Source organism: Melopsittacus undulatus, chromosome 5, assembly GCF_012275295.1.
Source record: "Melopsittacus undulatus isolate bMelUnd1 chromosome 5, bMelUnd1.mat.Z, whole genome shotgun sequence".
Lineage (NCBI taxonomy): Eukaryota > Metazoa > Chordata > Aves > Psittaciformes > Psittaculidae > Melopsittacus > Melopsittacus undulatus.
In genome coordinates, this window is record NC_047531.1 from 60940309 (window position 1) to 60954929 (window position 14621).

General features: G+C 40.0%; 1 protein-coding gene across 1 annotated transcript in view; it reads right to left on the bottom strand.

Moving 5' to 3' along the window:
* Nucleotides 1-14621, bottom strand: part of PLXNC1 (plexin C1) — a 72262-nt gene that overhangs the window by 37439 nt on the left and 20202 nt on the right. The window contains exons 5-11 of the mRNA XM_031043726.2: nucleotides 12872-12986; nucleotides 11699-11843; nucleotides 8284-8353; nucleotides 6851-6926; nucleotides 6675-6728; nucleotides 2241-2380; nucleotides 1024-1203 (exon numbers count right to left, since the gene is read on the bottom strand). Coding sequence (XP_030899586.2) covers nucleotides 1024-1203; nucleotides 2241-2380; nucleotides 6675-6728; nucleotides 6851-6926; nucleotides 8284-8353; nucleotides 11699-11843; nucleotides 12872-12986 — 780 coding nt within the window. The remainder of the gene's footprint in view (nucleotides 1-1023; nucleotides 1204-2240; nucleotides 2381-6674; nucleotides 6729-6850; nucleotides 6927-8283; nucleotides 8354-11698; nucleotides 11844-12871; nucleotides 12987-14621) is intronic.

The following is a 14621-nucleotide window of genomic DNA, read 5'->3' on the forward strand; positions in this document are numbered from 1 at the left end:
GCCAAAGAACTAGACTGTGATTTAATATTCTGTCTAGAAGAAAGAGAATCATGTTATTTCACTGCCCCAGAGCAGCCCTGCCTGTGCTTAATTCTTGCCTTCTTCAGGATGAACCGATGGTGCCAGGCACCTCACAGGAAACATTCTCAGCAGTGTTCAGACCATCTGTCTCAGCACACACAATGGTGCTTGTGTCTGAGGGCTCTGGCTCACAACCTCTGCTGAACACAGTTGGAGTGGTTTAAGGTATTATTAATTTCCAGCTGCCTGAGCTGCCTCTCACCTGGAGATGAGGGCATGCATCCTAGCTGCTCAGCTGCTGCAGCTGCCAGCCCAATCCATTACTTCAAATCCACACTTACCAGTGCTTGACACCAAGATAGCAGATTAAGAATGTGAAAGTGGTTAATAACTGTGCAGGCAGAGGGACAGGTGGAAAGCCATGCCTGGGAATATCTTAAAACCACCCTGTAAGTCTTCAACTGGAGCTGTAAGTCTACCATAGGACACTGCAAAAGGCTTGAAAGGGGGTCTTTCAAGCCCCAGGCCTACAGCAAATCTGCCTGTATCACTGCAGTGGTGATTATGTTCATTTAATTTCCAATTCACTGATACTTTATACTGTTTTGGAGATGAAGGGTCTATGAGTACCAAGAAATGAAAGTTAACTGAAGTTTGAATTTATGTGTGCTACCAGTATTTTGGATTTAGCTGTAGTATGAAGAGACTATTTTTGACTTCTACAAAGGAGACCTGGGGTGGGCAGGAAGGAGTTGACAGAATCCTGCAGAACACAGAATCCATCTTGCAGCTATTGCGACTCTATCTGTATGTTAAATGTTAAATCAGTTCACCAGCATAAATTCATTCTCCACAACAGGCTACAGCAAGTCATCCAAGTTTACATTAACTGCAGTCTGGCCAAGGAAGGAGGCTCATATCGGCTCAGTGGGCCTACATTTCAATATAACCATTAAATCTACATTTTATATAGACACAAAAGGTACAGAAAGAGAAGCTTACCTGATCCAAGAGGTATTTGGTGTGATTGCAAGACATGATGGTGGTGAAACATAATGCAGGGTCATTGGTGGTGAACATTTTTTCCCATTAGCCTGTATACATATACTTTTGGCCTCTTTACGTGTTGGTGGGAGAGCAAATGTCATTTGTGTATCATTTAGCACATTTCTAACTTTAATGCTGGAGGAGAACGAAAACAGACGTTGAAACACAGATGCCACTATGCTACTCATTGGTGCTACTACAAGAAGTCTATAACCCAAAGCAAAGGGTAAGGAGAAAAGAGAAATCTCTCTTAGAGCTGTCAGATGGAGGTGGAAATACAGAGCAGGAAGTTGAAAAGACAAAGCTGGGCACCTGTGGAATGAAGTCACTGTGTGTCACAATAATCACAGAAGAAAATTTAGATATTGATTTTCTGGCCCTAGGATGAGGCTATGTAATCCAATGTGTGATTTTGTTGTTTACTGTATACTTCTCTGTGCTACCAGCATGGCCCATGAGCTAGTGAAGAATGAGAATCTTCAGCTTCCTTTTCTCTCATTTTAATTCTTTCCCTCCTCCTTCCTCCCTTTCACTCCTTCCTCTTTCTCTCTACTTCCTCCCTCTCCCTCCTTTTCTCCTTTTCTGTGTTCCCCAGAAAATTCACGGTTGCGGTAAAAATTGAGCAGTACCATTATGAATACTTTCTCAAGTGCTAGCTATGCAAAATGGGCTCTGTAATCACACACAGCCATTCCAGCTGCACCTGAAAATGACTGATTCAGACTAAGACAGCCTAATTATCTAGGGGGTTGCACTGTACAATCATCAATAGAGAAAAGTACAAGCTGTTGAATGAGAGATTCCCTTCCCTGGCACTCTGTGCTTTCACAAGCAGATTCCTAGAATTTAGTCAGAATATTTTGAAGCAGAGGGGAGTCAAACAAAAGCTGAGGGTTCCCTGTGACCTAACAGATGCTGTAAGGCACAGAGAGACATAGGTACAGAACCATTCCACTACTGCTGAGAGAACCGTCCACTTCACAAACCCTCCCAAACACCAAATTAATTTCCATCCTTCCGGAATTTAAAGTGGAAGTATAACTAAAGAGGTGCAAAGCATGTCTTTGAGGAGAGGTCCCTGACAAACTGTTCACACAGCGTTATTGCTAAGGTAAAAATGGGCTTAATTTTCACCACGCAAATTGAATAGTATTTTTCAAAGTTTAACTCACATGTCTGATTTACAGCCAGTGATTCCAGTCAGTATCAGTTTTATGCCTGATGCACGTGTAAAGTTTTCTCCTTTGACTGTTATTTCACTTTTGCCTAATGTAGAAATCCACAAAGGCTCAATGGAATGAATGCTGATATGCTATCAAAAAACAAAGCAAAACAAAATCTGGTTATAAAAAGGCTAAGCAGTTAAACAACAGCTGCGAAAACAACCACCACTCAGGAATGTAGGTTTTATAGCACTGAGATACATTTTTCTTATTAATTTCAATCTTGTCAAGCTTGATCCTGGGAAGCACTGTCAATTACAGCTTCTTTACAAGCCAATTATTTTACCTACATATTTCACATTTCAATTTATCTCATCGCCAAGTTGTGCAAAGGAATCACAATCCAACATACTGGAAGGTAAGTATCATAAAAACCCAGCCTGAAATGATTGATTTTGTGTGACCCTTGAAGAACTAAGCAGCAATGCAAGACAAAACCCACAGAGCCATCACCATAACAGATAGGAGAAACAAATGAAGGCATCTCTTGTGGCCTGAAAAGGGGAAGCAGGGTCAACTCCCAGAATGAAAAGTCAAGAAAGAGACCCAGAATTAGTTTTACTAGAAAGTCTTTTGAAAGTCACACATAGAACTAAAGGTACAACACAAGTGCGGGGATTTTCTGGTATCCCGTTTTGATGCTAAGAAATCTACAAATCTATAATCCAGGATTTAGGAATAATCCTAGTTTGCTCTGATGCTGTCACAGTCTTGCAGAAATGTGGCCAATTTTTAAACTGTGTTTTTCTTTGTGTATTTACTTATTGTAACTTACTAACACTATCAAGCTAGAAGAGGGATTCTTTTTCCCCCAGTATATTTACTTGATACCTTTGACAGCATCTCATGTTTAATCAGTTTTGCTGCTTCCCCAGTTTTATAGTCACACAGATAGTTTCCTTTCTGTGTGACTTTCAGACAACAAACTGAAAACATTCATAAAACAGAAAAATATGCATGTGAAACCACAGTTTGGGACCTTCTCAGGCAAATGATTACTAGCTTGCTTTTAGACTGACAATATCTAGTTTAAACTGAGATTTTAGAATATTGTGATTATCCTGATTTCTGCTGTACACCTGTGGATACATCCACTGGGCAGTTCAGCCTTCCTGACCATGAGATGGGTGCTGGTGCAAAGCCTCTAGGAAAGTTCTTCCCACAGAGATTGTCTTCCCATTGATTTTTCGTGTACTCAGAGCAGCACCATGACTTTGGGCTGGTGACCTAAGGGGACCACAGGAGTCACATCACCATCTTGCAAACACAACCTTGCCCATTTCAGAAAGGTCCCTGGATGAGCTGTCCTCACATGGTACCACTGCCCACAGAATGCCACAGCACTCTGCAGCAAATCAGAGACTTGTCACAACTGATTGAAAGCTGCAACTTGTGCCTTAGGAAAGGGCAAGAGAGTGCAAGGGCTGGGGCTAGAGGGCCTGCAAAAAGGCCTCCAAGGTGACCTCGGATATGGCTAATGGAGAAGGGCAAAAGAAACCGCTGAGGGGGAAAATTCACTCCCACCCTGACTTGAGGATCACTTTAACCCTTAGTATGCAATCAGGACAACTGAAGCAGAAATCCGAGAAATTAAAGCCAGTGCTTTTCTCTACCTGCATCCCATCTCTGTGCTTATGCCCTACCTTAGCACACCAAGGACAGTCAATATCCTCAGACAGAAATCCAGAACCCAAATACTACAGAAAGGAATAAAATACTGTTTTGGCTGCTGCTGGCCTCCCTGCCAGACACCACACACCACATAGCACTTTAACTTAGCACCCCTTGTTTCTTTTCTTATACCAAGAAGAAATCCCATGAAGAACAGTTCACTCTGGAAGTTTCAGTCCCTCCCTGAAATCATGCCTTCCCTGCAGCTGCACAACAGACTCCCTTGCCATGTCCTGCCTTGGACTCATGGCATCAGCACAGTCACCTACAGCGCTGAAGGCAAGCTGGCCTCAGCTACTTGGGAGCCTGCTCCTGGCTTGACCGCCATGGTCCATGACACTTCCCTCAGCAGCAAAAGAAACTGAATTTCCTCACTGAATGTGGAAGGGACCAAGTGTCCTCACTGGGGTCTGCAGTGCTTGTTTCCCTAGTGCTCATTTCCCCAGCGGCCAAGGGCTCTGACCTTCCAGTTGCTGTGTGGCAGGGGGAGAGATGCCTGGCAGTGGGAAGGGAGGATATTTATAAAAATCACTAGTTGTGAGGCATGTGATGGAAGCAGTGTAAACTCAGAGAGAGATACAGAAAGAGTGCACCAGGTCCTCAGGTGATGTAAATCAGCACAGTCCTGTCAACTTCAATAAAGCTCCATATTTCTGAGCTGCAGCCACCCTGCCACATCCTCTGGACAGCCTAACTCTTCCTCCAGGCTGTGTAAACAGTGCCAGCCACATCCTCAGAGGTGCGGTTAGCATGACTGCAGGTCCCATTGAGATACCTGGCAGCATCCCAGGTTAAGCAGGCTCTGTCACCCTAAGGAGTTCATCCCTGCTCCAGCACAGCCCTCCTGTGGTGCCAGCACAGGGCCTCAAGGCCGCGTGAAGAACTCGATTAGGGAACTAGCACAGATGAAAAATAACCAGCCGAAAGACAATGGTTATTTCCAGACAAATCAAATTTCCCCAGCCAAGCGTACTTGTGCAACCACTCTGCTGCTCTGGTGCAGGGAGCGGGAAGGTCCATGCATGGAATCCAGCAGCTGGAGTCAGGAGGAGGCTGGGGCTGCCACTGAAAAGAAGTGTATTAATCTAAATGCTCAGCTGCGGTTGTGGGAAAACACAAATCCCCTTTCTCAGCTCTCCAGTATGCTCTCCTTAAAGCACCAGCAGTCAAAGGAGAGCAGGATTTCAAATGCAATTTCAAGCCCTCTGAATGGATCAATCACTTCTAAACAAACATCTGCATTTCGACTGCCTCTAGTGCTTTCACTGCCTTGTCCATCACTGTCTTTCCAAGATAAGGCATGTGGAAGAAAGCCATCTCCCAGGCAATTCCAACTATTTACCAATGTCAAATTAATGCACTGGGAAGCAGAGCAAAGAAGAATTTCCTCTATTCTTTCACCAGCCATAATGCTTTATATGCAGACCAAATCCAGAATATTAATGCTCAGAAGCACAAGTACTACAATCCCACTCATCTCTGTGAAAAACAAAATTAATTTTGTGATTTTGTTTAAGAAACCTCAACTGAACAGCTGAATTTAAGAGGCTGAATTTTATCTGTCTTCCTAGGTAAAAGTTTGGGTAGTTCTAACAAAACATTTAGGGATAAGAACACAGTTGCTATTTATACTATTTATGCTATTACTCACGGAAAAGCAGAAACCAAAGACTGTAGGCAGTAAACCTCTATGTACCTACTCATCAGTCAAATTTCTCTTCACTACTCATTTCTTCCCTAACACCTACATGTCATAAGCAACCACTTATGACAAGACCACTTAGTTTTATGAGAAAATAAAACCATTTTGGCACCACAGAGAACAAAGGGATAACCTTGCGGTTAAAGGGCTGCTCTATGAGGCAAATCATGTAGGACTGTACACTCACAGTCTGTCTGATTTCAACAGAAACTAAACAACCCGATTCAAAAGGTACTCTGGCACCAGTGACACTCCTTTGTTTTCAGTGATCCCCCTTGAGCAGGATAGACGGAGAGTAGCTCCACTTTCAGTTTTGTCTACAGCCTGAGAGCCCTGAATTTTTTTCTGAAATGTGAACCAGGGCTTTACTAACACCCAGGGATCTCAGTTCCTGGATGCAAACTCTAGTCACTTAGAAACTGGATGGCACATCCCCCTCCCATTTCTTCTGCTCCCCTGGCAGCTATGTTTCAGGAGAAGCTGTGATCTGACTACATGAAATGAAGAAGTTTGGAACTCTGAAACCTAAATAGCAGAGTTCTCTATGACAGCAGAACTCAAACATGCATTTAAGTCTAGGTAAGAGATTAAGTTCAAGATGTTTTCCTCTATTTTTGTTTTTGGTTTTTTTTTGTTGGTGGTGTTGGTCAGCTTACACATCCCAGCCCTCATGTACGCTGGCTCCTGTGGCGTGTCAAAATACAGCATACAAGGACTTCGGCATTTAAAACAATATTGTAAATACTGCTTCTGGAGGTAGGCACGTGACTACTTCAGTGCTCACTGTCTTAGTGTCTGGGTCTGAAATGTAAATCTTTATTGGTACCTTTAAGCACTAACAAAGTATTATGAAAAAAATAGTATCAAGTTCTGCATTACCTTTCTATGTAACCAACTGACTGCCTCCTCATCCAGATTTCTACTCCTGCTACAGAGTCTAATAATTTTAAATACATTTCTCCCCCAACCCACAGAAACACAATATTGCCAATCTTAAGACGCTAACTAACCTCTGTTTTCTGTGCAGTGGTGATCCCCTTGGAAGCAGCTGCATTACAACTATCCTGAAAAAAAAAATCAGCATTTCTCCACGTCAGGACAAGGAAGAGAGAGATTGCTGCTCAGATGTAAGAAACACAAGGAAAAGGCATCACAGGGGATCCCAGCCCTTCCCAGGAAACTTCACCTGGCAGGTGGTGGCAGGAGAGACACGCGTCCATTTACAGCTGTCACATTGACCCTTGTGTATACATTGTAAGCAGCTGGGAATACAGAAAACAGAGGTTTTGTAAGACACAGGAACTCAATCTAGATTCAGCCATGAATATAAAATTTCAAGTGACAGAAAACAGCACAAACTCCTGAGAACTTGGCAAATATGTAATGAAACGTGTAAACCACATAACCTGCATTTATGCTCCAAGCCCATTGTTCTGTTGTGCTTATTCTGAGGACAAATTTAATATGAAATACAGTCTGTGCTGAGATGCTGAGTCATAAATTTCCAAAAAGCATGAAGCAGTTGGAACACTTTGGATTTCATTTTGTTGTGGTTTTCTCTGGTACAAAAGTGGCCAGATAATACTTAACCAGAAAGGGGCAGAAAACCATTACTGACTCGCAGCTTGTCTGAACTTCTGTTCTGTGTGCGTAGTGCTAGCAAGTACTGCTAGTTTGCTATTGCCTTCCCCTACCAAAAAATATGCCCGTTGGAGACTAATTTGTCCACACCTTGCTTTGTAATGCATCTATCAGCATGGAGGAGAGGCAAGAGCAGCACAGGCCCTCTTCACACATGCTGAGAAATGCTCTGATTTAGAGAAAGACAGCTCCTTTCCTGTATTGCTCCAGGGACCAAGTGATATTCCACTTCCCAAAAAACAGGAGTTCAATTTCATCCCAAGGGCTTGTGAATTAGCCTCTGCATATAGCAGAGGAGGGTTCTGAACAGGAACGCTGTAGTTACCTACGGCATGTGTTAACCAGATCTTTCTAAGTTTTAACAACCAGATATCATAAAGGGTTAGGCCATGTACTGGGTAGAAATGCTTTCTATTGCGAGCTCTCAACAAAGCGTGTGGCTCTGAAAAATAATGTGCACAGAACAATAGGTATTCATTATTCCTATAAGCAGATTAGATGCAATTTTCTGTTTTAATTGTATTTATGTTACCTGTGGACCATATTTCAATTGTACCTGGCTCTATTAAAAAACAGATCCATAAATAACTTTTACGGAATCTTGATTCCTCTAATCTAGGACTTATTCTGAGTACCAGAGGCTCATCTTTTTCACAAGGACAAAACGTATTTTAATGTCATTGTGATCTTTTATTATCTCTTCAGGCACTTGTCATAAGTTCAGTCATTGTAACAACTTCCCTACCGCCAGCTGCCAGAGTCCCCTTAAATAAAAGAGTCATCAGAAGAAGTAGCTTTCCAAGGACAATAAAAAAGGAGGAGAAGGAAGAAATGGGCCAAGAAAAGGGATTTGATAATCTTTAGTGAAATGTATTTCCTTAATAAATAAATAAAAAAAGAACTATCATACTTCAGGCCCCCATCCTCCCTCCCCTCTTCCAACCCCTCAGTGAACTTCAATAGGAACCAGGCTCTTACTTTTTCAACTGAAATGTTTGTGTGATATTCCAAGAGCTTGAGGACAGCGATGCTTCGATAACAAGACAATCTGGAAAAATGTCACAGTTACACATATGCTGGATATTACAAGAAATAACTGTAAAAAATAACTGAGTTGAAAGCTCAAGTGCCTTCTTCACCTGTTCTCTACATGCTATGCACCTTCTCTCATACATTCATTCACGCTTTTGACTTCTGATAAAAATAACTAAATTTCATCCTCCCATAGCACCTGTCAGCTGAGTTATTCCAAGACTTCATACACTCTCACTAATTAAGCTTGATGCTATCACTGCATGACATACAAAAACAATGTTATTGTAAGGATATAGATATGGAAATGCTACCATGAAGCCAGGATATAAGATCACCTCCCAGAGAGCACACAGTGGTATACTGTGGCACAGCCAGACCCCAAATTCAAGCCCTCTAACACATCAGACTGTTTCAATGTGAGAGACCCCAACATACCACACTTCTCTCTCTTTCAGTCTGAGACTTAGTTTCAAAGTCTTCTTTTGTAATCTATGCAGTAGCAATTTTCATCCTATTTAAATCTTTTATGATTGCATGAGTCAATTTGCCATTATTTCAGCTAGCAATTACTATACCGACAATTCACTGGCAGCTGTGGAATGAAAGAGTATCTTCTCCTATGAGCAGAATACCACATCGAAAAGTAGAGTTAGATATGTACCACTTAAGCCATGTTCCCTTTCATCTGTGTGCCTGCAGATGTGTACGTCTGTGAAATGAATGACTGTCTGAGATCAAATGAAACCCATGTGTGCAGACTTTTCCAGCTTCTCTATGCTAGGAAGTAGATAGCTTTTTTAATCTGTGAAAGTTACACAGATTTAAAGTATACCTACCTTGCTTTGTCTTCATGACAGGCTGGCTTGCTCAGATGAAAGCCAGCTTTGGCTACATCTACACTGTTAAATAAAAAGTATCTCCTCCCTCTACATGTCAGCCTGGCACTTGGGTGCTCACTGTAGAGGTCACCTGCACGATGTGTTAGAAAGAGCCATTGGGACTGTTTGTATGCTTAAATACCTTAATGGATACCAAAGAGTCTGAGTTTTTAAGGTGCTTAATGCGTGAAGATGTGGAGAAGCACACGCAGACATTCTAAAATCCTTCACCAAGCATCTAATTGTCTAAATCCCTTGCCTACAGCATTACACGAGAAGGGTGTCAAGCCATGAGCTACTGAGAAATAGTATGATTCTAGGAGGAGTAAGTAAAAGTTAGGAATTGATCTACTTCTGGCAGAGCTTGTTTTCTCTTTTACATTTGTACAAATCCTTTTAAGTCTGTACAAATATTTTAAAAACAATGCTGTCAAAAATGTTTTCCTGATTTTGTCTGAGCTGAAATTAATGGAACCTATTATTTTCTGTATGGCCTGGGCTGACCTTTCAAAATGCATCAGACTGCATTGGGTAGAAGGTATTTCAAAGCGGTCGTTTATTTTTTCCAGAAATGATATCTGAAGGAGTTTTGCAAGTGCACCTTCTTGTGAGACTGAGGTCACTTTACATAAGGTACCATAAAGAGTCAACATAATTTCCATACTTGCATTATCCACTAATATATCTCAGCTCATAAGAGTGTATGAGCGGCAGTAATAGTGGGGGCACAAGCTAAACTCACAGCCTTTGGTTAAGACTGTCAAAGGGCTCATCTTTGGCACAATTCACAGGCAAAGCAAGCTGGCTTCTGTAACACTATACTCTGAAAACCTGCTAATGGAGGAAGAGAAAGCCTTAATCTGAGAAGACAGAGAACCAAAGCAATGTACTACATAATTCTAACAAAACAAGTCTTCATGGGCTGAGGCAATAAAGAACATTTTTTTTCTTCTCTAATGCATCTGTCCCCCTTAAAAATCTACTATCAATGTTTACTACAGACAGCTTAATAGACCAGGATACTCACAGATCATATCACCCTGTCACCTGCTAGTGACAATCTTTTCTTGATTCCCAAATTAATACTGGACAAGAACTTGACACAACCCTTGCATGATGCCAGAGAGGCTTTTCCCATACAAAGACCATAGGATGAGTTCCTGAGATCCCAATATTCCCAGTATTCCAAGGAACCTCCTTCACAGGCAAGGGTCCCTGAGAAACAAAGCTCTCTGCAGCACTGAGATCTTCAGAAGAACAGGTCATTTTAAGTCTGCCATTACTCTTAATACACAAAAGTATTATAAGAGAATCCAATCCAAGCAGAGTATTACATGTCTTTTGGGGTGTACTATCTAGGAAAAGATAAAGGCAGGCATTTATCTGAACTCTGATTCCTCTTCAAGTCACTTAAGAGCACACGGTATCCTTGGGCTTGCTATCTCTGTCCCTCAGTTTAGATTAAAACTCTTGTCTACTCCAATATAAACAAATCAAAAAATGAACAAGGTCAACCTGTATTATAAAAGCTCTGTGCTTCTATACAGACCCTTGAAGCAACACAAGGGGGATGTTTTACTCCTATTAGTCAAGTAAGATTATACGGTAAGGCTTATCATCTGATCTGTAAGACCAAAGCCTAGAGAACAACTCAAAGGTTTAGACATTCAGTAATTTACCACTTCATTCTAAAACTTGTAGTAGCCCATAAGATGCACAAAACAGACTACATGCAGCATGTGTCCAATAAAAATGGCTCAGATCTCTACTCTCTGAGATTTAGTGGTGAACAAAGCAGTACAAGATATATTGCAAATTGATACAACTAGTAAGTCAGAACAATGAATGAAATTAAGCCAAACAGATGTACTACCCAAACTGCTCCTCAATTTCTCTGCTAATCCTCTACATGAGACAGTCACTTTCTCATAGTGTTTAAGTTAGGTTGAAACAGTTAATTGAATGTTAAGATTATTTATTGCACAGGCATTCATAGTCAGACTTTCCTCTTACATATGCTAGTACAGTTTCTTGCAAAATCAAATTCTGTTGGAAGATGAGAGAAAGGTTTTAAGATGGGTTAATTTGTCAAGGCAGAGCACTGGATCATGCTGCTTCCATAGCTCTAGCCTGCTTGATTGACACTGCAGCTATCTAAAGTTTCCGTGGACACTGATTAATGGCACCATATAAATATACTCTTAATACATTCACTGCACTGCTACAGGCTGAACTGAAGAAGCTCTTCTAACCTTAGGTTAACATGTTTATTACTCCTAGAAAGGACTGCATATTATCAAATCTTTAATTATCAAGAATAGTGTGAGTTTACTCAAATCACTTGACGACAAAACATTTTTTTCAGGGACGTTTAATAAAAAGCATTACCTACTCACTATTAGGCCTGTATTTATGTTCAGTTCTTCTCAGTAATAAAGGACAGTGAATAAGCATTAAACACATGTACAAGTAAAACATACCATTATCAGTTATCACCACAGTGGTCAGATTGCACAAACAGGATGAGTTTTTCAGTATCACATTTTCGTAAAATATTTCAGCAGGTGTTATAATCTTTATCATACAGGAAGTAAGGATTTTGTTTATACTTGCAGACATAGCAACCTATAAAACAACAAAAAAAAAGAATAAAACAGATTTCTTGTAATGTTTGCCAAGTTCTCACCTTGTCTTTACAGCAAACTACAAATTAGGAAGTGCACAAAATGAAAATGTTTATGGTGGAAGCAGACAGTTCACTAGGTAGCTTCTCAAAGGAGAGGGCCTCTCCCAACTGAAAAAGCAATACCCAAAGAGTCCCGAAAGGAATAGCATTGCTTACTTCCAGAAATCAAATGGATCTGTAAGCTATGCTAGGGGAGCAATCTGGAACAATTTGGGATTTTAAACCAAGAATTTTGCTATAACAGCTTTACAACAGCATTATATATAACAGCATTATATGCTGCTATAGTCCTTTAGAAATATTTGAGCCAGAATATACAAATCCTCACAGAGAGACGCTTGCATCCATAACCGAAGTACACTTAATTATGAAAAAGAAGTTGACTTGTAATGAATTATCCTTTGTTTCTGGCTGAGAGCGCTTTACAAATATGATCACATTAGTGCATTCAATCAGGAAACCAGAAACAATAGCATGCAGATTAAGTGGCCAGTCACAATACTTGATAATCAAATACTCAAGGCTGTGTGTGCTGTGAACAGATACTGAGTAAATACTAATACTGAGCACTTAAAGATGCATTTGTGTTAGCATATGTGTCCCAGTGAATGCTTTGTAACTTGTTACAAAGCTCAAAACTTACATAATGCACTTGATATATTGTCACTGGGAATATTAAAATAGCTGACAAGTGATATAATGAAAATGTTGCCTTTGTCAGCAGGGTGAATTTTTGACTTAACATTCTGGAGTATAGCTTCAGGATACATTTTATACAAGAGGAAGAAAACATCTATCTGATTGACACATTCAACTTATTGGGATTTCCAATACATTTGCCAGTTGTCCAGACAAGAGAGACTAATACATGGAACATGGTGACAAAAGAAGGGAAGCTGCAATAAGTGACAAAATGACATCTTTTAAGTCACAATAAAGAAACATGCATAAAACTGAGTGTACATACCTGATATCTGGCAGGGAAACTTAGCTGGATTTTCAGATCTTTATCAGGTGCATGTGAAATATTATACCAACCCTTTATGCTGTTCGAATGAGTACAATTTTCTTTCAATGTGCACCTAAAAGTATACATAAAATTATATATGTGTAATTTTTGTCCTTATATGTATTATATGTACATATGCACATATACATATACATGTATTATATGTATATATATACGTATTATATGTAATTTTCCTCCTTATCATGTCTTTGACTTCAAATACTGTATTTTAACTTATTTAACAATATAGATTTTTTACACAAACACTATTGATTTTTTACAGGAATATGATTAGAAGTACAAAAAGCTTCAGGAAAACAATCAGTAAAATCTGCTTATCAAAATAAATTACAATGCATTGATATATGCTTTAGGGTCCTGATGAAGTCAATGGGACTCGAACAAATATTAGATGCCTGGCCAGCAACTGTGGGCTTCATAGCCTGGGATGGAATGCATAAACCCCAACTTGATTGCTCCATTGTACAGCTCTAGATCTGACCCACTCAGGTTCCCTCTATACTCAGTGGGAAGAAATTTGCTCTTTCAGAGTGCAATTCACATATCCTATTTTAGACATTCATTTAAAATGAAATGAATCATACTATAGAAGCTGCTTTTTCTCTCCAATGAGTATGAGAGGAGATGGGGGTGAAGCTCAGATGTAGAGCTATGCTATGAATGTGCATAGTTGATAAGATGCATCCCCCTTTCTAATCCACTCTGTTGCCCACTGAACTGAATGGTAATCTCTCCCTTTTATGTCAGTGCACTTGGTTACAAAACACTAAATTTGAAAAGGCAGTTCAAAATAGATTTCTCTGTCTTCAAGAATAAAATCCATTTCAGAAGTAGGATGGCACAAAGTAAATAATAATGTTATAGCTGCCAAACTGTAGGAAACAAACTATATAACAGAAAATTAAGGAAGAATGAGGAAACACTGCGATACGCAAGTAATACAAAGACTATACATACTAATAAAATGATAAGCAAAAGAGAACACAGGCATACAAATTCTGAAATCACTGGGTTTAAAAGGTGAACCTTTAAAATACTGTCTGCGGTGTTCACTAACTGTGTACAGTTAATGAAGAATCCATAGATTAACTCCAAGTAATTTCATATAGCTAGCAGCTAAAGACAAGTAAGTGCTAACTGCATGTATCTTACTATTTTATATACTAAGCTTGAATAATTATAAATGTATCATTTAATAGTTTTAATACTACTACTTTTCTACCAAATGCAGAAGAACGTATAGCTTCAGTCATGTGATCAGTAACATGCACCTTAATGAACTATTCCTTCATTCAAAAATAGAAATGAGTACACACTTGCAAATCATGGGCCTTTTTCATGAGGAGCTCACTGTATAAAGGAATTTCAAAGACAATGAGTTTTCCTTCCATGAGGAACAACACAAGAATGACTTTCAAGAAAAATATCTACCTCTTTCCAAAATGCCTGAAATAACCTCACAAACCGTAGAAACCATAAAGCCATCTTCTCTGTAGACCACGATGTTGGCAACTGGAATGCAGATAAGCATAAGATCACTTTCTTTGTGGTCTAACTCAGGAAACTGAGTTCCTGCTGCACAAGACCTGTCAGGGCTTTGCATGTGAATACATTCAGATCATAACTATACTGTAAGAAACTGAGACTATGCCTTACATATTTCAAACTGTCTCAACTAGGATGAATT